Genomic DNA, 22,255 nt, shown 5'->3' on the forward strand with positions numbered 1-22,255 from the left:
CCTAAAATGAAAATGCCAAAGTTTGGTTTCTCAGGACCAAAGCTTCATGGACCTGATGTAGATTTTGATGTCAATCTTCCCAAAGGTGATATTAATGTTTCTGCTCCTAAAGTGGACATTGATGTTAAGGGCCCAAAATTGCAGGGAGATGTCAAAGGGCCAAAACTGGAAGGAGATATGTCCCTACCTGATGTAGACATGCAAGGACCAGATTGGAAAATTAAAGGGCCCAACATAAAAATGCCACATATTTCGGGACCCAAAATATCGGCTCCGGACCTTAACTTGGACGTAAAAATGCCAAAGTTTAAAGGAGGGGTTGATGTATCAGGACCGAAAGTAGAGGGTGATGTGAAAGTTCCGGATGTTGATTTGGATGTTGAAGCGCCTGATGTAGATCTCCAGGGGCCAGATGGTAAATTTAAATTTCCTAAAATGAAAATGCCAAAGTTTGGTTTCTCAGGACCAAAGCTTCATGGACCTGATGTAGATTTTGATGTCAATCTTCCCAAAGGTGATATTAATGTGTCTGCTCCTAAAGTGGACATTGATGTTAAGGGCCCAAAATTGCAGGGAGATGTCAAAGGGCCAAAACTGGAAGGAGATATGTCCCTACCTGATGTAGACATGCAAGGACCAGATTGGAAAATTAAAGGGCCCAACATAAAAATGCCACATATATCGGGACCCAAAATATCGGCTCCGGACCTTAACTTGGACGTAAAAATGCCAAAGTTTAAAGGAGGAGTTGATGTGTCAGGACCGAAAGTAGAGGGTGATGTGAAAGTTCCGGATGTTGATTTGGATGTTGAAGCGCCTGATGTAGATCTCCAGGGACCAGATGGTAAATTTAAATTTCCTAAAATGAAAATGCCAAAGTTTGGTTTCTCAGGACCAAAGCTTCATGGACCTGATGTAGATTTTGATGTCAATCTTCCCAAAGGTGATATTAATGTTTCTGCTCCTAAAGTGGACATTGATGTTAAGGGCCCAAAATTGCAGGGAGACGTCAAAGGGCCAAAACTGGAAGGAGATATGTCCCTACCTGATGTAGACATGCAAGGACCAGATTGGAAAATTAAAGGGCCCAACATAAAAATGCCACATATTTCGGGACCCAAAATATCGGCTCCGGACCTTAACTTGGACGTAAAAATGCCAAAGTTTAAAGGAGGAGTTGATGTGTCAGGACCGAAAGTAGAGGGTGATGTGAAAGTTCCGGATGTTGATTTGGATGTTGAAGCGCCTGATGTAGATCTCCATGGGCCAGATGGTAAATTTAAATTTCCTAAAATGAAAATGCCAAAGTTTGGTTTCTCAGGACCAAAGCTTCATGGACCTGATGTAGATTTTGATGTCAATCTTCCCAAAGGTGATATTAATGTTTCTGCTCCTAAAGTGGACATTGATGTTAAGGGCCCAAAATTGCAGGGAGATGTCAAAGGGCCAAAACTGGAAGGAGATATGTCCCTACCTGATGTAGACATGCAAGGACCAGATTGGAAAATTAAAGGGCCCAACATAAAAATGCCACATATTTCGGGACCCAAAATATCGGCTCCGGACCTTAACTTGGACGTAAAAATGCCAAAGTTTAAAGGAGGGGTTGATGTGTCAGGACCGAAAGTAGAGGGTGATGTGAAAGTTCCGGATGTTGATTTGGATGTTGAAGCGCCTGATGTAGATCTCCAGGGGCCAGATGGTAAATTTAAATTTCCTAAAATGAAAATGCCAAAGTTTGGTTTCTCAGGACCAAAGCTTCATGGACCTGATGTAGATTTTGATGTCAATCTTCCCAAAGGTGATATTAATGTGTCTGCTCCTAAAGTGGACATTGATGTTAAGGGCCCAAAATTGCAGGGAGATGTCAAAGGGCCAAAACTGGAAGGAGATATGTCCCTACCTGATGTAGACATGCAAGGACCAGATTGGAAAATTAAAGGGCCCAACATAAAAATGCCACATATTTCGGGACCCAAAATATCGGCTCCGGACCTTAACTTGGACGTAAAAATGCCAAAGTTTAAAGGAGGAGTTGATGTGTCAGGACCGAAAGTAGAGGGTGATGTGAAAGTTCCGGATGTTGATTTGGATGTTGAAGCGCCTGATGTAGATCTTCATGGACCAGATGCTACATTTAAAATGCCTAAAATGAAAATGCCAAAGTTTGGTTTCTCAGGACCAAAGCTTCATGGACCTGATGTAGATTTTGATGTCAATCATCCCAAAGGTGATATTAATGTTTCTGCTCCTAAAGTGGACATTGATGTTAAGGGCCCAAAATTGCAGGGAGATGTCAAAGGGCCAAAACTGGAAGGAGACATGTCTCTACCTGATGTAGACATGCAAGGACCAGATTGGAAAATTAAAGGGCCCAACATAAAAATGCCACATATTTCGGGACCCAAAATATCGGCTCCGGACCTTAACTTGGACGTAAAAATGCCAAAATTTAAAGGAGGGGTTGATGTGTCAGGACCGAAAGTAGAGGGTGATGTGAAAGTTCCAGATGTTGATTTGGATGTTGAAGTGCCCGATGTAGATCTTCATGGACCAGATTCTAAATTTAAAATGCCTAAAATGAAAATGCCAAAGTTTGGTTTCTCAGGACCAAAGCTTCATGGACCTGATGTAGATTTTGATGTCAATCTTCCCAAAGGTGATATTAATGTTTCTGCTCCTAAAGTGGACATTGATGTTAAGGGCCCAAAATTGCAAGGAGATATCAAAGGGCCACAACTGGAAGGAGATATGTCTCTACCTGATGTAGACATGCAAGGACCAGATTGGAAAATTAAAGGCCCCAACATAAAAATGCCACATATTTCGGGACCCAAAATATCGGCTCCAGACCTTAACTTGGACATAAAGATGCCAAAGTTTAAAGGAGGGTTTGATGTGTCAGGACCCAAACTAGAGGGAGATGTTAAAGTTCCAGATGTTGATCTGGATGTTGAAGCTCCTGATGTAGACCTTCATGGACCAGATGCTAAATTTAAATTTCCGAAAATGAAAATGCCAAAGTTTGGTTTCTCAGGACCTAAGCTTCACGGACCCGATGTAGATGTAGATCTCCCTAAAGGTGATATCGACATTTCTGTACCAAAAGTAGATGTTGATATCAAAGCTCCAAAACTTCATGGTGGTGTTGATGTGCCACATGTAGATATTCATGGTCCTGAAGGGAAAATTACAGGCCCAAAAGTGAGTGTGCCATCAATTGACGTGCAATTGCCAAAGATATCTGGCCCAGATTGTGACCTAGATGTTAAGCTGCCGAAGGTAAAGGGTAGCATTGATATGACTGGTCCAAAATTAGAGGGTGACATTAAAGGACCCCATGTTGATGTTGATGCTAAAGCTCCAAATTTGAACATTGAGGGGTCTGATTCTAAATTTAAATTCCCCAAATTTAAAATGCCAAAGTTTGGTTTTTCATCCCCAAAATTCCATGGACCAGATGTGGATTTTGACGTAAGCCTTCCAAAAGGTGACATCGATGTTAAAAGTCCAAAGGTAAAGGGTGGTATTGATGTATCTGTGCCCAAAATAGAAGGGGAAATGAATGTTCCTGATGTTGATGTGAGTTTGAATTCACCTGATGTGGACATTGAGGGAAAAGATGCTAAATTTAAGCTCCCCAAAATGAAAATGCCTAGCTTTGGAATATCAGGACCTAAATTTCATGGACCAGATGTAGATTTGGATCTTAGTCTTCCAAAAGGCGACTTAGATGTTTCTGTACCAAAAGTAGACATTGATGTAAAAGGCCCCAAGTTTGAAGGAGACATTAATGCACCAGATATAGATGTTGAAGGTCAACATGGCAAAATAAAAATTCCGAAATTCAAGATCCCATCAATGTCAGGACCACATATTTCCGGTCCTGATTTTGGCCTGGATTTAAAGATGCCCAAGTTAAAAGGAGACATTGATACATCTTTGCCAAAAGTAGAGGGTGATGTTAAGGTTTCAGATGTTGATGTAAATATCAAAGGTCCCGATATGAACATAGAAGGAGCTGATGCTAAATTTAAACTGCCTAAAATGAAAATGCCTGACCTCAGTTTTTCAGGCCCCAAAATCCATGCACCAGATGTTGATATGGATCTCAGTCTTCCAAAAGGTGAAGTTTCTTTCAAAGGGCCAAAAGGGCATGGTGATGTGTCTCTTCCAGACATAGACATTGAGGGACCGGAGGGGAAAGTAAAAGGTCCAAAGATCAAGTTGCCTTCAATAGCAGGACCAAATATATCTGCACCAGACCTCAATTTAGATTTGAAAATGCCAAAATTTAAGGGTGGAATTGATGTATCTGGACCAAAAGTAGAGGGTGATATAAATGTTCCAGATTTTGACGTGGACATTGAGGCACCTGATGTCAACATTGAAGGCCCAGAGGGGAAAATTAAATTGCCAAAAATGAAAAATCCAAAGATTGGATTTGCAGGTCCTAATATAGATGTAGATCTAAATATCCCAAAAGCTGATGTTAGCATTTCTTCCCCTAAACTAGATACGGACATAAAAGGGCCAAAATTAGAAGCTGATCTATCTGGACCTGATGTAGATATTGATGGATCTGACTCAAAATTCAAATTGCCTAGATTTAAACTCCCAAAATTTGGATTTTCAGGTCCTAAAGTTCATGGTCCCACTGTAGATATTGATGCTAATATTCCAAAACCTGACATTGATTTACCTTCTCCAAAAATAAAAGGAGAAGTTAAAGGACCACGTGCAGGAATTGATGTGAGTGCACCTGATGTCAATATTGAAGGACCAGAAATGAAAATAAAAAAGCCTAAATTCAAAATGCCAAAGTTTGGATTTTCTGGACCGAAGATTCAGGGTCCTGATATAGATGCAAATGTTGATGTGAATCTACCAACAGCTGATGTTGATATGTCTTCTCCAAAATTTAAAGGAGATATCAAAGGATCTGCTGGTGGACTGGATATTCAGACACCAGATGTCAACATTGAAGGTCCAGATGCTAAGCTGAAAATGCCCAAAATGAAAATGCCAAAGATTGGATTTTCAGGTCCTAAGCTTCACGGACCTGATGTAGACTTAGATCTCAGTCTCCCAAAGGGTGAAATTAGTGCATCTGCACCGAATTTAGAGATAGATGTTAAAGCACCAAAAATTCATGGGGACCTGGATGTTCCAGGAGTGGATATTGAAGGACCAGAAGGGAAAATCAAAGGTCCAAAAATATCCATGCCTTCAATTTCATTGCCCAAAATATCTGGCCCAGACCTTGATTTTGATGTGAAAATGCCAAAATTGAAAGGAGGAGTTGATGTATCAGGACCAAAAATTGAAGGGGGTGTGAAAGTACCAGATGTGGATGTGAATGTTGATGGTCCTGATATTAATCTTGAGGGACCAGAGAGTAAACTCAAATTTCCAAAAATGCCCAAATTTGGTTTTTCAGGACCAAATATTCATGGGCCTGATGTAGATTTTGATATTGCTGCACCAAAATTAGATATTAATGTGAAAGGGCCAAAAATGGAAGGACATGTGGATGTACCTCATTTGGATATAGAAGGACCTGAAGGGAAAATAAAAGGCCCAAACATGAAACTACCTTCAATGTCGGGACCCAAAGTATCAGCTCCAGACCTTGACATGAACATAAAGATGCCAAAGTTTAAAGGAGGGGTTGATGTGTCGGGACCAAAATTAGAGGGAGATGTCCATGTGCCAGATGTTGATTTGGATGTGGAAGCGCCTGATGTAGATCTCCATGGACCTGATGCTAAATTTAAATTTCCTAAAATGAAAATGCCGAAGTTCGGTTTCTCCGGACCGAAGCTTCATGGGCCTGATGTAGATTTTGATCTCAGTCTTCCAAAAGCTGACGTTGACATTGCTGCACCAAAAGTAGATCTTGATGTTAAAGGGCCAAATATAGCAGGAGATATTGAAGCACCAAATCTAAATATTGAGGGTTCAGGAGGAAAAATTAAAAGCCCCAAATTCAAAATGCCTTCATTTTCAGGACCAAAAATATCAGGTCCAGACCTTAACGTAGACATAAAATCACCAAAGTTTAAGGGTGGAGTTGATATGTCAGGACCAAAGCTTGAAGGTGACATCAATATTCCCAATGTTGATTTGGATGTTGAAGCGCCTGATGTAGATCTCCATGGACCAGATGCTAAATTCAAATTTCCTAAAATGAAAATGCCAAAGTTCGGATTCTCAGGACCTAAGCTCCATGGACCTGATGTCGATTTGGATCTTAGTCTTCCAAAAGCTGACTTTGATATTGCTGCACCAAAAGTGGACATTGATGTTAAAGGACCCAAATTGCATGGAGATATGTCTCTACCTGATGTAGACATTGATGGACCAGAAGGAAAAATTAAAGGTCCAAAAATAAAAATGCCAGATATTACAGGCCCCCAAATCTCTGCTCCAGACCTTAACTTGGACATGAAGATGCCGAAGTTTAAAGGAGGGGTTGATGTGTCAGGGCCAAAACTAGAGGGAGATGTGCATGTACCAGATGTTGATTTGGATGTGGAAGCGCCTGATGTAGATCTACATGGACCAGATGCTAAATTTAAATTTCCTAAAATGAAAATGCCAAAGTTTGGATTCTCAGGACCTAAGCTTCATGGGCCTGATGTAGATTTAGACCTCAGTCTACCAAAAGGTGACATTGATATTGCTGCACCTAAAGTAGATGTTGATGTTAAAGGGCCCAAAATCGAGGGAGATATTGAAGGACCACATATAAATGTTGAAGGTTCAGGGGGAAAAATAAAAAGCCCAAAATTCAAAATGCCCTCATTTTCAGGGCCTAAAATATCAGGTCCTGACCTAAATTTGGATGTAAAAATGCCAAAGTTAAAGGGTGGAGTTGATGTATCTGGACCAAAGGTTGAAGGTGACATCAATGTTCCTGACGTTGATTTGGATATTGAAGTGCCTGATGTAGATCTACATGGGCCAGATGCAAAATTTAAATTTCCTAAAATGAAAATGCCAAAGTTTGGTTTCTCAGGACCAAAGCTTCATGGACCTGATGTAGATTTTGATGTCAATCTTCCCAAAGGTGATATTAATGTTTCTGCTCCTAAAGTGGACATTGATGTTAAGGGCCCAAAATTGCAGGGAGATGTCAAAGGGCCAAAACTGGAAGGAGATGCATCTCTTCCTGATGTAGACATTGAAGGACCAGATTGGAAAATTAAAGGTCCCAACATAAAAATGCCACATATTTCAGGACCCAAAATATCAGCTCCAGACATTAACTTGGATGTAAAGATGCCAAAGTTTAAAGGAGGGGTTGATGTGTCAGGCCCAAAACTAGAGGGAGATGTGCATGTGCCAGATGTTGATTTTGATGCTGAAGCTCCAGATTTAGATCTGCATGGGCCAGATGCTAAATTTAAATTTCCTAAAATGAAAATGCCAAAGTTTGGTTTTTCAGGACCAAAGCTTCATGGACCTGATGTAGATTTTGATGTCAATCTTCCCAAAGGTGATATTAATGTTTCTGCTCCTAAAGTGGACATTGATATTAAGGGCCCAAAATTGCAGGGAGATATCAAAGAGCCAAAACTGGAAGGAGATATGTCTCTACCTGATGTAGACATGCAAGGACCAGATTGGAAAATTAAAGGCCCCAACATAAAAATGCCACATATTTCAGGACCCAAAATATCAGCTCCAGACCTTAACTTGGATGTAAAGATGCCAAAGTTTAAAGGAGGGGTTGATGTGTCAGGACCAAAACTAGAGGGAGATGTGCATGTGCCAGATGTTGATTTGGATGTTGAAGCACCTGATTTAGATCTTCATGGACCAGATGCTAAATTTAAAATGCCTAAAATGAAAATGCCAAAGTTTGGTTTCTCAGGACCAAAGCTTCATGGACCTGATCTAGATTTAGATGTCAATCTTCCCAAAGGTGATCTTAATGTTTCCGCTCCTAAGATGAACATTGATGTTAAAGGCCCAAAATTGCAAGGAGATGCATCTCTTCCTGATGTGGACATTGAAGGACCAGATTGGAAAATTAAAGGTCCCAACATAAAAATGCCACATATTTCAGGCCCCAAAATATCAGTTCCAGACTTTAACATGGATGTAAAGATGCCAAAGTTTAAAGGAGGGGTTGATGTGTCAGGCCCAAAACTAGAGGGAGATGTGCATGTGCCAGATGTTGATTTTGATGCTGAAGCTCCTGATGTAGATCTTCATGGGCCAGATGCTAAATTTAAATTTCCTAAAATGAAAATGCCAAAGTTTGGTTTCTCAGGACCAAAGCTTCATGGACCTGATCTAGATTTAGACGTCAATCTTCCCAAAGGTGATCTTAATGTTTCCGCTCCTAAGATGGACATTGATGTAAAAGGCCCAAAATTGCAAGGAGAGGCATCTCTTCCTGATATGGACATTGAAGGACCAGATTGGAAAATTAAAGGTCCCAACATAAAAATGCCACATATTTCAGGACCCAAAATATCAGCTCCAGACTTTAACATGGATGTAAAGATGCCAAAGTTTAAAGGAGGAGTTGATGTGTCAGGACCAAAACTAGAGGGAGATGTGCATGTGCCAGATGTTGATTTGGATGTTGAAGCACCTGATTTAGATCTTCATGGACCAGATGCTAAATTTAAAATGCCTAAAATGAAAATGCCAAAGTTTGGTTTCTCAGGACCAAAGCTTCATGGACCTGATCTAGATTTAGATGTCAATCTTCCCAAAGGTGATCTTAATGTTTCCGCTCCTAAGATGGACATTGATGTTAAAGGTCCAAAATTGCAAGGAGATGCATCTGTTCCTGATGTGGACATTGAAGGACCAGGATTGGAAAATTAAAGGTCCCAACATAAAAATGCCACATATTTCAGGACCCAAAATATCAGCTCCAGACTTTAACATGGATGTAAAGATGCCAAAGTTTAAAGGAGGTGTTGATGTGTCAGGCCCAAAACTAGAGGGAGATATGCATGTGCCAGATGTTGATTTTGATGCTGAAGCTCCTGATGTAGATCTTCATGGGCCAGATGCTAAATTTAAATTTCCTAAAATGAAAATGCCAAAGTTTGGTTTCTCAGGACCAAAGCTTCATGGACCTGATCTAGATTTAGATGTCAATCTTCCCAAAGGTGATCTTAATGTTTCCGCTCCTAAGATGGACATTGATGTTAAAGGCCCAAAATTGCAAGGAGATGCATCTGTTCCTGATGTGGACATTGAAGGACCAGATTGGAAAATTAAAGGTCCCAACATAAAAATGCCACATATTTCAGGACCCAAAATATCGGCTCCAGACCTGAACATGGACATAAAGATGCCGAAGTTCAAAGGAGGGGTTGATGTGTCAGGACCCAAACTAGAGGGAGATATGCATGTGCCAGATGTTGATTTGGATGTTGAAGTGCCCGATGTAGATCTTCATGGACCAGATGCTAAATTTAAAATGCCTAAAATGAAAATGCCAAAGTTTGGTTTCTCAGGACCAAAGCTTCACTGGACCTGATCTAGATTTAGATGTCAATCTTCCCAAAGGTGATCTCAATGTTTCTGCTCCAAAAGTAGACATTGATGTTAAAGGCCCAAAATTGCAGGGAGATGCATCTCTTCCTGATGTAGACATGGAAGGTCCAGCCTGGAAAATTAAGGGTCCCAACATAAAAATGCCACATATTTCAGGACCCAAAATATCAGCTCCAGACCTTAACTTAGATGTAAAGATGCCAAAGTTTAAAGGAGGGGTTGATGTGTCAGGCCCAAAACTAGAGGGAGATGTGCATGTGCCAGATGTTGATATGGATGTTGAAGTGCCTGATGTAGATCTCCATGGACCAGATGCTAAATTTAAATTTCCTAAAATGAAAATGCCAAAGTTTGGATTCTCCGGACCTAAAGTTCATGGGCCTGATGTAGATTTGGATCTCAGTCTCCCTAAAGGTGACATTGATATTGATGCACCTAAGATAGATATCGATCTCAAAGGGCCAAAATTGCAGGGTGATGTTGATATTAATGCTCCTTCGGTCGATGTTGAAGGTCCCGAAGGCCACCTTAAAATGCCCAAAGTAAAACTACCAAAGTTCGAGGTAAATCTTCCAAAAATTAAAGGCCCAGATTTAAACCTTGATGTAGGTTCTCCAAAAGCTGACATCGATATATCTGGACCAAAAATTAAAGGTGACATGAGAGCTCCTGACATAAATATTGATGCACCAGATATATCATTAAAAGGACCGGATGTGAAAGCTAAAGGTTCTAAGTTCAAACTTCCAAAGTTTGGTCTGTCTGGTAAAAAACCTTCCTTATCTGATATTGACATGGATCTAAAATCTCCTGATTTTGATGCAGATGTAAGTCTCCCAGAAATGAATGTGTCTGGCACAGCAGGGGGACATTTTGATGTAGAGTCCCCAAATTTATCGGCTGAAGGGCCTGATTTTAAGCTTAAAAAATCTAAGTTCAAGATGCCGAAAGTTGGATTTACTGGCCCCAAAGTCAAAGGATCAACCTTAGATGTAGATATGAGCTTGCCAAAAGGGGATGTTGACATTGCATTTCCAACAATTGAAGGAGACATTAAAATCCCAAAAGCTGATTTATCTTGTCCAAAAATGAAAGGGGAATTTGAAGGTCCAGATATTGCAGTGAACACTTCGTTACCAGACATTAATGTTGAAGGTCCTGATTATAAATTGAAAAAGCCCAAGTTTAAAATGCCGAAGTTTGGATTTTCAGGCCCCAAAGTTCAAGGCCCAGACATCGATGTTGATCTTAGTCCTCCAAAAGTTGATCTCAATGCACCAAAATTAGACATTGATCTTCGAGGGCCAGAATTTGAAGGGGAATTTTCAGGACTCAATGTAGACATAGAGGGCCCAGAAGGAAAAGTTAAGGGTCCAAAGTTAAAGAAGCCTACCTTGGGATTCTCAGGACCAAAAGTATCTGGCCCTAACCTTGACATGGATGTCAAAATGCCAAAGATAAAGGGAGGTGTTAATGTGTCAGGACCAGCATTAGGTGACATTAATGTTCCAGGTGTTGATTTGGATGTTGGTGCTGCTGATATTGATGTGGAAGGACTGGATGCTAAGTTTAAACTTCCTACTGTCAAACTTCCCAAATTTGGGCTTTCAGGGCCCAAATTGGATGCTCCAGATGTAGACATTAGTCTTCCAAAAGGTGAGATTGATGCATCTCTACCTAAAGTAGATATTGGAGTTAAAGGGCCAGGCTTTCATGGGGACATTGCAGGTCCACATATGGATATTGGGGGACCAGAAGGAAAAATCAAAGGTCCCAAGATATCTGGACCAGATGTTGATTTGAGTCTTAAAATGCCAAAGATGAAGGGGGGCATGGCCATATCTGCACCAAAAATAGAAGGTGACATTAAGGCTCCTAATATGGACATTGATGTCAATGCACCTGACATGAATATTCAAGGCACAGATTCCAAATTCCATCTGCCCAAAATGAAAATGCCCAAGTTTGGCTTTTCAGGACCTCAAATACATGGACCAGATGTAGGTGTTGACCTAAACTTACCAGAAGGTGGCATTGATGTTTCTGCACCTTCGCTAGACCTTAATGTTAAAGGAGCAAAAGTTAAAGGAGACATTGATGCACCCAGTGTAGACATTGAAGGACCGGAAGGAAAAATAAAAGGTCCAAAAGTTAAAATGCCTACAATAGATATTTCGGGACCCAAGATCTCTGGACCAGATATTGATATGGGTCTTAAAATGCCAAAGATAAAGGGGGGTATGGACATATCTGGACCAAAAGTAGAAGGTGATCTTAAGTCTCCAAATATGGGTATTGATGTCCATGCACCTAACATAAGCATTGAAGGACCAGATTCAAAATTCCATCTACCCAAAATGAAAATGCCCAAGTTTGGTTTCTCAGGTCCAAAATTAGAAGGACCAGATGTGGATGTGGATGTTAACATTCCAAAAACTGACATTGATATTTCTTCACCAAAACTGATGTTGACATTAAAGGGCCAAAACTGGAAGGAGATGTTTCCATACCTGGTGTTGATATTGAAGGACCAGATGCAACATTTAAAATGCCCAAAATTAAAAAGCCTAAATTTGGTTTTTCAGGTCCTAAAGTTCATGGTCCAAATGTAGATGTGGACCTCAGTCTTCCAAAAGGTGACATAGACATTGACGTTAAAGGTCCAAAAGTGAAGGGTGATGTTGGTGCACCGCATTTGGATATAGAAGGCCCTGGAGGAAAAATCAAAGGCCCAAAGTTTCAAATGCCATCGTTCAATCTTTCTGGACCAAATATATCAGGCCCAGATCTTGATGTGGATGTTAAATTGCCAAAGGCAAAAGGTGGTGCCGATGTGTCTGGTCTGGAAATAAAAGGAGATGTCAGAGCACCAGACATTGGTGTGAATACCCATTCGCCAGATTTAACTATTGAAGGACCTGAAGTTAAATCCAAAAAGTCTAAATTTAAAATGCCAAAACTTGGGTTTTCAGGCTCCAAAGTTCAGGGCCCAACTGTGGATTTAGACTTCAGCCCTCCAAAAGGAGAATTTGACATGTCTACACCAGGAGGAGATTACGATGTTAAAATTCCAAACCTTCATGGGGATACACCCAAAGTGAACATTGAAGCACCCAAAGTGAACATTGAAGGAGGAGGAGGACAATTCAAAGGTCCAAAAGTAAGCATGCCTTCTGTAGCAATTTCAGGGCCCAAAATATCTGGTGAAAACCTTGATGTGAATCTTAAGATGCCAAAAGGTAAGGGAGGTATTGATATATCCGGTTCAAATATTGAAGGTGATTGGAATACAGGAACAAATATTAAATTTGATGCAAATGCCCCTGATGTTGATATTGAAGGTCCTGAAGGGAAGTTGAAAATGCCAAAAATCAAATTACCAAAGTTTGAAATAAACCTTCCACAAGTGAAACAACCAGAAGCAGGGGTAGGTGTTGGCTCACATGATATAGATGTATCTGGTCAAGTGAAAGGAGAAATTAAAACCCCAGAAGGTGGAATACATTTACATGGGCCTGATGTGAATATTGAAGGGCCAGATGCAAAGCTTAAAATGCCAAGAATTAAAATTCCCAAATTTGATGTTAATCTGCCCAAAGTAAAAGGTCCTGAAGTTGATGTTGACCTCCAAAGTTCGGACTTTTCTGGACCATCATTTAAAGGTGATGTGGATATGCCAGATGTAAATGTCAGTATGGATTCCCCAGATTTTAACATTGAGGGTGCAGAAGGAAAGGTGAAAAAGGGCAAAATGAAAATGCCTAAGTTTGGATTTCATGGAAAAACAAGCAAGCCAAAATCAGATGTAGATCTTGACTTGCCAGAAGCTAAAGGAGAAGTAGAATTTTCATCCTCCAGAGTAAAATTCAAAGGACCTAAAGTCAAGGGTGGAGGTGATGGGTCATTGAGTAGTTTTGATGATGCACATTTATCGGTAAAATCGCCCACTTCAAAAAGTCCAGGTATTGGGATTTCCTCTAAGGGTTCCTATACCATCGGTGGATATGCATCTGGTGGTGCCGAGTGTGACCCCACACTATTAGGCGTACATTCCGGTAGCTCGGACCTCGCTGCAAGATCGAGCAATGGCCAAGATGATGCCGACGGGAAAGGCAAAGGTAAAATAAAATTGCCAGGATTTTCGTTTGGAACTAAGAAAAAGGGCTCCGCAAACATCTCTGGAAGCAGCGAATTTGACGGATCTGTAGAGGGCGGTTCCTTCCATTTTGGCGCGCCGGAAGTCCGAATGTCCTCGTCAAACTCCGAGCACGACTCCGATTCGGGTGCGGCAGGTTCAGCAAAGCTGCACCTTCCAAAGATTGGCTTCAAGAAGCCAAAGGAATGAGCAGTGATTCCCCTGAAAATGTAGTAATAGCATAGGGTTACTTGCGCTCATCTGGTCCTGGTTTGTCTACATTTGGAGAAACTGATAACCTAATAAATCAATTTGTAAATACAGAAAAATCTATAAGTATCGGCATACCTGTTAAGTTATCGTAGTTTTTTTCCTCTTAAACACCAATTCACGTACTCACAAATCTATAAATAAAATTTCGTTGTATTGTCCAAGCTATGAATTTGTTTTGTAATTGAATAATAGAAAATACTGCGAGGGTGATTAGTTCTAAGAATAAAATGTGGGAGCCTCAGTTATCCGAAGACAGAACCCCTGTACAAATGGTCCACTTATTATTGGCTGTAGTTGGTAATGTAGTGTAGTTTTTAGAAAAGTAAGTTTGTACATTTATTACATGCTAAGATTTTCTTCGTGGATGATTAGTATTCGACTTGTTACATTTTATTATTCGCAAAACACATTAACATCACCTACTCGTACAATATATTGTAATAATGTTGTCTTTTTTGCTACGAATAACTTTTAATACAGCTGTTTCGCAGGTGTGTTTTGGCAGTTCTGTTGGATGAAAATACAAACCCTTTTTAAAGCAGCTTTCAACTTGGGTCTCAGCAGATGCTAAATAAAATGTATCTTAACGCAAAGGGTTATTTTTACAAGGCCTTGACTACTGTTTCCCTCCAGCCCAAGGGTATCTACTTTTTTAGTTCTGCCTTTTAAGAGACGAATGAGAACTCTCCACCTGTTGCAACATTACTCCCATGCAAAGCGGGTGGGGAAAGCAAGGGTGTATATAACATGTGAAACGTTGAGTGGATCCACCCGATAATACGAGGACCTTTTCAATGTAGTGGGTCACGCTGATAGATTTGCCAAGGGCTTATTCCAAAGATGTCTTCATACTGTGATCTTCATTTTTAAAAGCAACATTGTGTTCTTCCTGGAAAACCTACACTTTGGCATACATTCTTAACTTTAGAATAATAAATATCGGTCCAAACAAATCCTTGCAATTTAAGGCTGTACACTTCACAATTTTAAAAGATTAGTTTGTTGGTGTCCATGGATGTTGTGAAGGTGTCTGTAGACAGGATAAGTATATTCTTGGTTCTTTAGGTAAAGTCACGTGATAGACAAAAAAAATCGCAACACAAGCCGTCTTCTCCACCTGAAGAAGACCGCTTGTGTTGCGATCGAAACGTCGTGGGGTTTTTATTGCTTTTAATTTAGATTTTGTTGTTGTCTATTACGTGACTTTACCGAAACAACCAAGAACATGAATTCCTGCATTCACGAAAGTTTTAAGTCTAAGGATAAGGCGAGTGGCACGTTTGATCGGTTTTTATTTCTAAATGTGATCGACAGAACAATGTTTTTTTTCACTTTTAATATTAATAAAAAAAATGCTTATTACGTAAGCTCTTCACTGTTTGTGTAATGGGGATGCTTATTTGTTATTATTTTTTTGTTTATATATATTTGCACTTTGTTTATTAAATTACTGCTTCTTGAACTGCTTCGATGGTTGGACGTATATTTTTTTAAGTTCTTTCATATTCGCTTTATGGAACATTTTTAGTAACCAAATCACAATATAAGACATTGGGGTGTATGGTGTTTTGTAATAGAAACAAGTATTTTGCCTTGTTATATTTTTCTTAACTGAATAATGTAGTTTTAATCGACTTTTTTTATGTGACGTCCAATATTCCACCCAATTAAAGCAGTTGCAGTCGGTAAGGAGGTGTCTTTTATGAATGTCCAACGTGGCCTTAATGCTGGTGTTCAATGGTGGCTCTGTAATTAATTTTCTGTAAATATTCCTGCATCACTCATGTATTGGGGTCTTTACCATTAAAGAGAAGCATAATTACACTGCTGTATTGTCTGTTTGTTGACACTTGTTCACACATCTCGCGGTAGTTTAATTGAGAAATCCCTTTCATAGTTTTATGGGCCAAAGCTGACGTTGTTACAACCGTTTTATTTATTTTTACCCAAAAAAAAATCACTTATTGGTACCACCTGAGGTGGCAAAGTCTAGTAATGATTTTTGTAATCCTCCACGTGTGTGAGACATATTCTGATATGATAACCTTTGCAGAGTGGCAGCTTAGTTGCAGTTACCATGACTTTTATACCCATATCCTATGACAGGCGTCCGGAACGATGAAATGGGCATTATGACTGAAAAACTACCGAGACCAAAGCCAGTTAGGTCACGAACTGGTCTTAATTGGTTTAAATACACAATGAAAACACACGATAATAAGGAATACCATAGTGAGGTAAGGAACTACTTGGATATTATAAACTTTGTTTACTTTGCGAAGTTTGTATAAAATCGTAAAAACGAACTTTATTAAATAGAAAAAAAAGTTTTTATTATTTAATCAATTATTAAAGTTATTGGTAATAATTGTGTGCATGTTATGAAAGTTTACAATTTACAGAAGCAAAATATAAAAAAAAAAAAATTGACAAACTGAACAAAATAACTATTTTTGCCTGTAGTAGCTGGCCTGAAATAATAATCTTAACAGGTACAATGAACAATACATTGAGGGTAAAGTTAGCACTTTAGATATCTTTACTGAACAGAAATAATACAGAACCACCAATACTTGCCTCACCTGCCAGTAAAGGATCATGAGCAGACAAGCTGCTAGAAACAGAAGGAAAACAGATGGCACCAATCTCTTCCAGACTTAACTAAGTCACTGACATTGAAGAACAAGCGTGAATAAATGCAAGAATTTGTATGAAATACATGCCTTGGGGACAAACATCCATTTTGTAAGTTATGTATTGTCTTCATGAACAGCAGAGGTGTTGGAATGTTCTATTTGTAACGTCTGGGCAAACAGGCGTGATTGCGATAGGTGCAAAAACAGGTTTCCTGCGAGAAAAAAATAAACAGCTGCTCATTTGCAAAGGTTATGTATTATTTTACTTCTGTTGGTGTAACAAATACAATGGCACCATTGAAGTTGTGCCACCTTGGCTGGTACCGATATTTAATGTACTCAATTATTTATATGGCTTATGAGTAAATTATCTGATAACCCATTCCTAAAATGGTTATCACGTAATTCACCACCGTTGGCCACACAATGTTGGAACCACGAAAGGTATGCCACCTCCTCGGGTGGCACCGGCAAGGGTTTGATGTCTGGTCTGAGATCGTGGACTCTTAATGAGCATAGCTTGCCACGTGTGTTGTGACCTCACAGCGTGTTCTGGCCTCTGTGACGACACCGCGCTGTGCTGTGAACACCCGTGCGCTTTGTGCACCCGGACCTGACCGCTTATTCAGTGCACTTAGGGGCCGTCCATAAATGACGTCACGCGATTTTGGACACTTTTTGAACCCCCCCCCCCCCCTCGTCACACGGCGTCACAAAAAGTCAGACCCCCCCTCAAATATGCCCCCCCCCCCCCAAATAAAACATGCTTCAAATCGCTTTAAACTATTGTCATTGTAGTGCGTATTAATGTGGCGCTGCACTTTTATGTTGTAGGAGAAAACCTTTATAAAAAATTCTATGTAATTGAGTAGAACGTGTTGTCTATATTTATTTAAAGTTGCGCATTTTTATGTTGACGTCACATTTCTCAAACCCCCCCCCTCGTCACACATCGTCACAAATGTCTGACCCCCCACCCCCCCCCCTAGGTGCGTGACTGTAATTTATGGACGGCCCCTTATCACCGTGTGCTTTGTGCACCGTGACATCACATCGAGTCTGGAACAGACGGTGCGTGATATTCCTATTCCTGTGGTTAATACACCAAGAGCAAGGACCAGGGTTGCACCCAGAATCTCAGCCTCCGGCTCCAATCTCCAGAGCAAGACACCAAAAATTGCCAAACTGCTCCAGCTCTAGGGCCCAGGCCGGTGCAAATCTTTCTATTCCACGTATGCCAAAGGTGTCAACGTACGAATCCGCTTGCTAACTGCGCATTAACGTACCCGTACATCGCACAAGAGTATTTTTATGAAAATGCAATACGCCCAACTCGTATTCAATGGGAGAAACAGCACACTGAACTGCCCTGCTTGTCATGTTCAGTCTTTTAGTTCAGGATGACCACAATCGCATAAAGCTATACGATTTATTTCCCAAATAATACTACGTGAATTACATTACAGGAAGAAATGTATCAATAAATCACCATTTTCAGCTCCGTGTTCATCAACTCCAGGATGCAGTACTCGCCATGCCACGTCATAGTATGTAGCTATATTGAACCATACAGGTTGTTGTAAATATAAATGATGAGGTTCATGTGGGGCTGGGAATTGAATGGTCGCCAGGTTTATAGAGCAAAAAATAACCCTCGACAGGTGTAGAGCATCTACATCTTCCTTGCAAGATAATGGATCACAACAATCCTAAGACGGTTTGAATCGATAACATCACGTGGCCAGTGTTTGCCATGTGGATAATCACACACGTTCCCATTTACAATCAGTGCTGGTTGGCAAGGATATTCAGATACTTCTTGGAACTGATGGTAGCCGTAGCCAGGATTTAAATTAGGTAAATGCGTTTCTATTGCATAAACCACTGCACCACCATTCCCTCCATAAATAGACCAGGTTCCAATTTATTAATTAATCTATTTAAAGTTAAGTTCATGCTTCATTAACAGAATTAGTTAAAATGAGTTGAAACTCACAGAATGCAAAGTAGTATTATTGTGAAATATACTTTATTCAAACAACCAGTCCACAACATGACTCAATTTTAATTTCTCCACAACAGTGCCTTGAGTTTTATCTTCATCTAACATAATGCACATACAAAAATAGCTTTTATTCAATGCCGATATTTACAAGTAGCATTTAATATATAGTCCCTACACATAATCCCGTGAATTTTACGTCACTTTGAATAAAACAAGTTAATTTTAACATTTAGCCTTTGTCAGAACACGCTATTGCATTCCTTTTAGGAATAAAGTGTATGGCTGCCTAAGTTAGAAGGCGTAATAAAGGCGACTATCAAAAGTTCCTCCAATATGGATTTTCATAATTGTACAATTTGTCGTCTCTTCTACTGCCGGCAGTCGAAGCAGAAAACAGCATCGCAGTGGTTGTTATAGCTACACACACACACACACACAAAAAACATGTCAGACAATCAGAAACATTGCTTGCACGACCACAAATTCAGTCACAGACACACATGTACAGCCCTTTGTCAATCCACTGCTCGATCTCGGCCACACTATGCGGGTTACAAGGCATATTTTACCATTCATCACCACACCGGTAAATGTGGGTTGGTGAGGGGCGGGGGGAGTACAGTACAACAATGGATTCTCCTGCACTGCCCTCTACTGCCCACCTTGTGGTCCTGTAGCAGGGTGACAAAGTGGGCAGTAGAGGAAACTTTGAGAGCTTGTGGGATCTATCACATTGTGGGTGATTTGGTGACAAGTATTGACATTACTTGCTTAATGGCAGTTGTACACCGTTACATGTATATACACACATACGAGCAGGTAGGTGAGAACGATTATAGCTACGTGGAATGGTGTCCATCCCTATAATCCAGCAGTTTAGAGGCAATGGTTGGGTGGATTCTGTACGTTTGTGAAACTTAAGCCTGCTGGGCTGCGGGGGGTGGCCAGGAGGTAGCAGCATTGCATCTGGGTACATGAACTCGTGAGTATGAAGCGTTCAGTGTTAACCCCTCGTATATTCAGGTTTTCGCTGAGTAATGCAGCTTCTTCCCACATTAAAAACACTTCTCCAAAGAATTGGTAAAACATCCCAATGCAGGATCCTTCTTAAAAAAATGTCTTCGTATTTGGTAAAGCTTTACGAGACATCCATGGTGGGGGGGGGGGGTCAAAGGGAGGCCCTTAAACACTTATTTGAGAAGGCACTGCATACGACTTGCCTCGTCTGTCAAACAGTTGAAAAATGGGTAAACGGCCTGGCCTCTTGTTCCACGTCAAACCACGGGAACTGTCATGCCCAGTTACACTTATGAAGCATGTGCCGCTATTAAACTGCTCCTAATGCCAGCAAAACGCACAAGGGGACGGTAGGGTCAAGACGCCGCACACAACCAGTGCCGACACACGATGGCACCTCCGTGAAACCTGCTTCCATCGCCCATTTGCTGACATGTAGAGTTGCAACGCTCTGTGACAGTTCTGAATGGATGCTACATCATATAAAAGACACAGAAATAAAGAAAATGTTACGTAGCAACTGACTCGACGGCAGAGCACACTGTGCAGAAGGTCGATGCGCAGCCGATGCACAGTTGAGAGCAGTTCCGGCACACGCGGCGGTCGCATCGGCTGCACCGGCCGTGAACCCCGTCGGTCCGCGTGCACGTGCTGCACACGAGGTGCGTGCTTGCTGTGTTCGCAAACAAGGGGTCAGAGATGCGGGAAACATGCAGGTGAGCATGGTACAGGTCCATTTCAAAAACACACTCTTTGTAACAATGTTGTTACAATGACAAGCCACTTTTCATCATCATCCAGGCTCTGGCACTACTAATGAATTCCAAAATAGTTTTTCTCCCCATAACAGACATTCTTTGCATTGTGCCGACCCAAAAGCAGTCCTTCCAATTCAAACTTAGCGAGATTTCAGCTGATGAAATATGAAGGAACTCTCTTTCTTTTGTGTACGAGGGCTGAGGGCATCGGATTTGAAGTTCGGAACAGCAGTGCCTCACGGCCACTCTGCTGGTCCAGCATCAGCAGGGGCAGTAATCTCGGTCATTAGCCAAAACATCCCCGACGTAGCACCCTCGAAAACAAGTGCAAGTGTATTTATTAGGTATAGCCCTGCGAGCCATTCGGCTCTTGAATCGGGTGCAACCGCAACAAACAAAAAACATGAACGAGAAAACATCTTAAAGTGACTAAGTGCAAACAGAAAATCCAAGAAAAGACAGCAAAATATTGCAGAAAAAGCACCGTACACCAACACTGTGTGCAAAAATCCCAGTGGGATGCAAGTCAAACAACAACAACCACAAGATAACTTAGATTAAGGGCTTGAGACCATCAGTCTAACTCTGTACTACAACAAACATGGCCAAACCAAAAAACTTTCCGAAAATCACCAAAACAAAGCCATGAAAGCAATGAAACAGTGATCATAGGGAACTGTGACCGAATTGTCCAAAGCCATGCGACTCAACGCAGCTTCTCTGCACGACGTTTTCATCGTTCGCACAATCCCAACAACCCACACTCACTCTGTTGGGCGTCGACCGGCGGCTTGAGCAGAAGCTGCCCCCTGCTGCCCAGGTACATCTGGCCCCGGGTCGCAGCATCCCCGGGTCGCGGCACAGTGGCACCACTCTCATCAGGCGCGGCGCAGTGTCCCTTCTCCCTCGGGGACGCTGGGACCCCCCCGGCGGATGCCAGGGGAGGATCCGCACTCGCCGCCTGTGCCCCGGCGAAGAGGAGGCTTTTGGTGCGCTCTGCAACAAAAGTAATGGGGGGGATGGGGGTGAATGCGGCATTGCGATCTGTAGCTCGCTCGTCGCGTCGCTTGCCGGCAAGTGTCACGTATACAGGGAGCTGTCGAGGCTTAAGTCTTCCACGCCGGCCAAACGTCTCCAAACAGGTGGGGAGTACCCACATTGATCTGCCGATCGACTGTGGTGAACGACTGTTCTTCACCTGAGGACGGCTGCTTGCGTTGTGGCCGAAACGTCGTGAGAGTTATTTTTTTGCTTTATTTTATTATTTCCCTTCTACGTGACTTTACCGAAAGAACCAAGAAAACTTTTATACTTCTGGTTGGTTAGAGACGGTGTGGGGGAGATGGAAGATTATTGCCGATTATTTAAACTTCCGCTACCAGAGGTAGAACCGCCGACCTTCGGATGTGCTGGTTATTCACACCACGGCAGCATTTAACGCGCGAACTCATATTAATCAGAGAGGGGATACTGAAAGAAAGCCGCGAGAAAACAACCATAACATCAGATTTAGCACTACATTAGTACAGTGCGCGTACAGTGCGCGTACCATACACGGCCTGCATTCGCTGGCGGGACTGCGCGCCCTCGTTCAGCTGCTTCTGCGACACGTGCGTCTTCCACTGGAGCGGCGCGCAGTCTCCGAACGGATTGGGCCGCTTTGGCATCGCGTCGTGTCGCTGCTGAGCGCGTCAAGAGTCGCGATGATGGTCGGTGGTTGTTGTTGTTGTAAACTTGAGTCAGGGGCGCGTGTGGCTCCGCGTCTCCCGCGAAAAATAACTTTAACGTCGTGACGTCACCGTCGCCCCGCCTACGCTTGTGGGCGCTTTATTTATTTATTTGCTCGCTGCCGGTGGACCACAGCGTCTGAAAGCTCACGGCTCCGAGTTTTCCCAACCGCAAT

At 41.6% G+C, this 22,255-nt stretch overlaps 2 protein-coding genes across 2 annotated transcripts in view; one reads left to right on the forward strand and one right to left on the reverse strand.

The window, feature by feature from the left end:
* LOC133352571 (neuroblast differentiation-associated protein AHNAK-like) overlaps positions 1-15,758 on the forward strand; it is a 70,750-nt gene extending 54,992 nt beyond the window's left edge. The window contains 4 exon segments of the mRNA XM_061568300.1: positions 1-8,832; positions 8,834-9,499; positions 9,501-11,988; positions 11,991-15,758. Of these exon segments, the coding sequence (XP_061424284.1) occupies positions 1-8,832; positions 8,834-9,499; positions 9,501-11,988; positions 11,991-13,873 (13,869 nt within the window). The 3' untranslated portion in view covers positions 13,874-15,758.
* A 2,847-nt stretch (positions 15,759-18,605) lies between these two features.
* Positions 18,606-22,123, reverse strand: SIVA1 (SIVA1 apoptosis inducing factor). The gene is made up of 4 exons (XM_061568355.1): positions 21,902-22,123; positions 21,121-21,348; positions 20,120-20,267; positions 18,606-18,994 (listed from the first exon to the last, which is right to left on the reverse strand). Exons 1-4 carry the CDS (start codon positions 22,017-22,019, stop codon positions 18,946-18,948), a joined length of 543 nt encoding a protein of 180 aa, XP_061424339.1. The 5' UTR covers positions 22,020-22,123; the 3' UTR covers positions 18,606-18,945.
* Positions 22,124-22,255: the final 132 nt, after the last annotated feature.

The sequence above is a fragment of the Lethenteron reissneri genome, chromosome 41 (assembly GCF_015708825.2).
Source record: "Lethenteron reissneri isolate LAM-NWPU_2019-01 chromosome 41, ASM1570882v1, whole genome shotgun sequence".
Classification (NCBI taxonomy): domain Eukaryota; kingdom Metazoa; phylum Chordata; class Hyperoartia; order Petromyzontiformes; family Petromyzontidae; genus Lethenteron; species Lethenteron reissneri.

What these genes read in the sequence shown, in the direction of transcription:
- SIVA1 (XM_061568355.1), bottom strand. Translation starts at nt 22,019, where the DNA reads ATGCCAAAGCGGCCCAATCCGTTCGGAGACTGCGCGCCGCTCCAGTGG. An exon ending in GCGAATGCAGGCCGTGTATG is followed by an intron (nt 21,349 to 21,901) that starts GTACGCGCACTG and finishes CTTTTGTTGCAG; the next exon opens with AGCGCACCAAAAGCCTCCTC. An exon ending in ACAGTGTGCTCTGCCGTCGA is followed by an intron (nt 18,995 to 20,119) that starts GTCAGTTGCTAC and finishes GTGTGTGTGTAG; the next exon opens with CTATAACAACCACTGCGATG.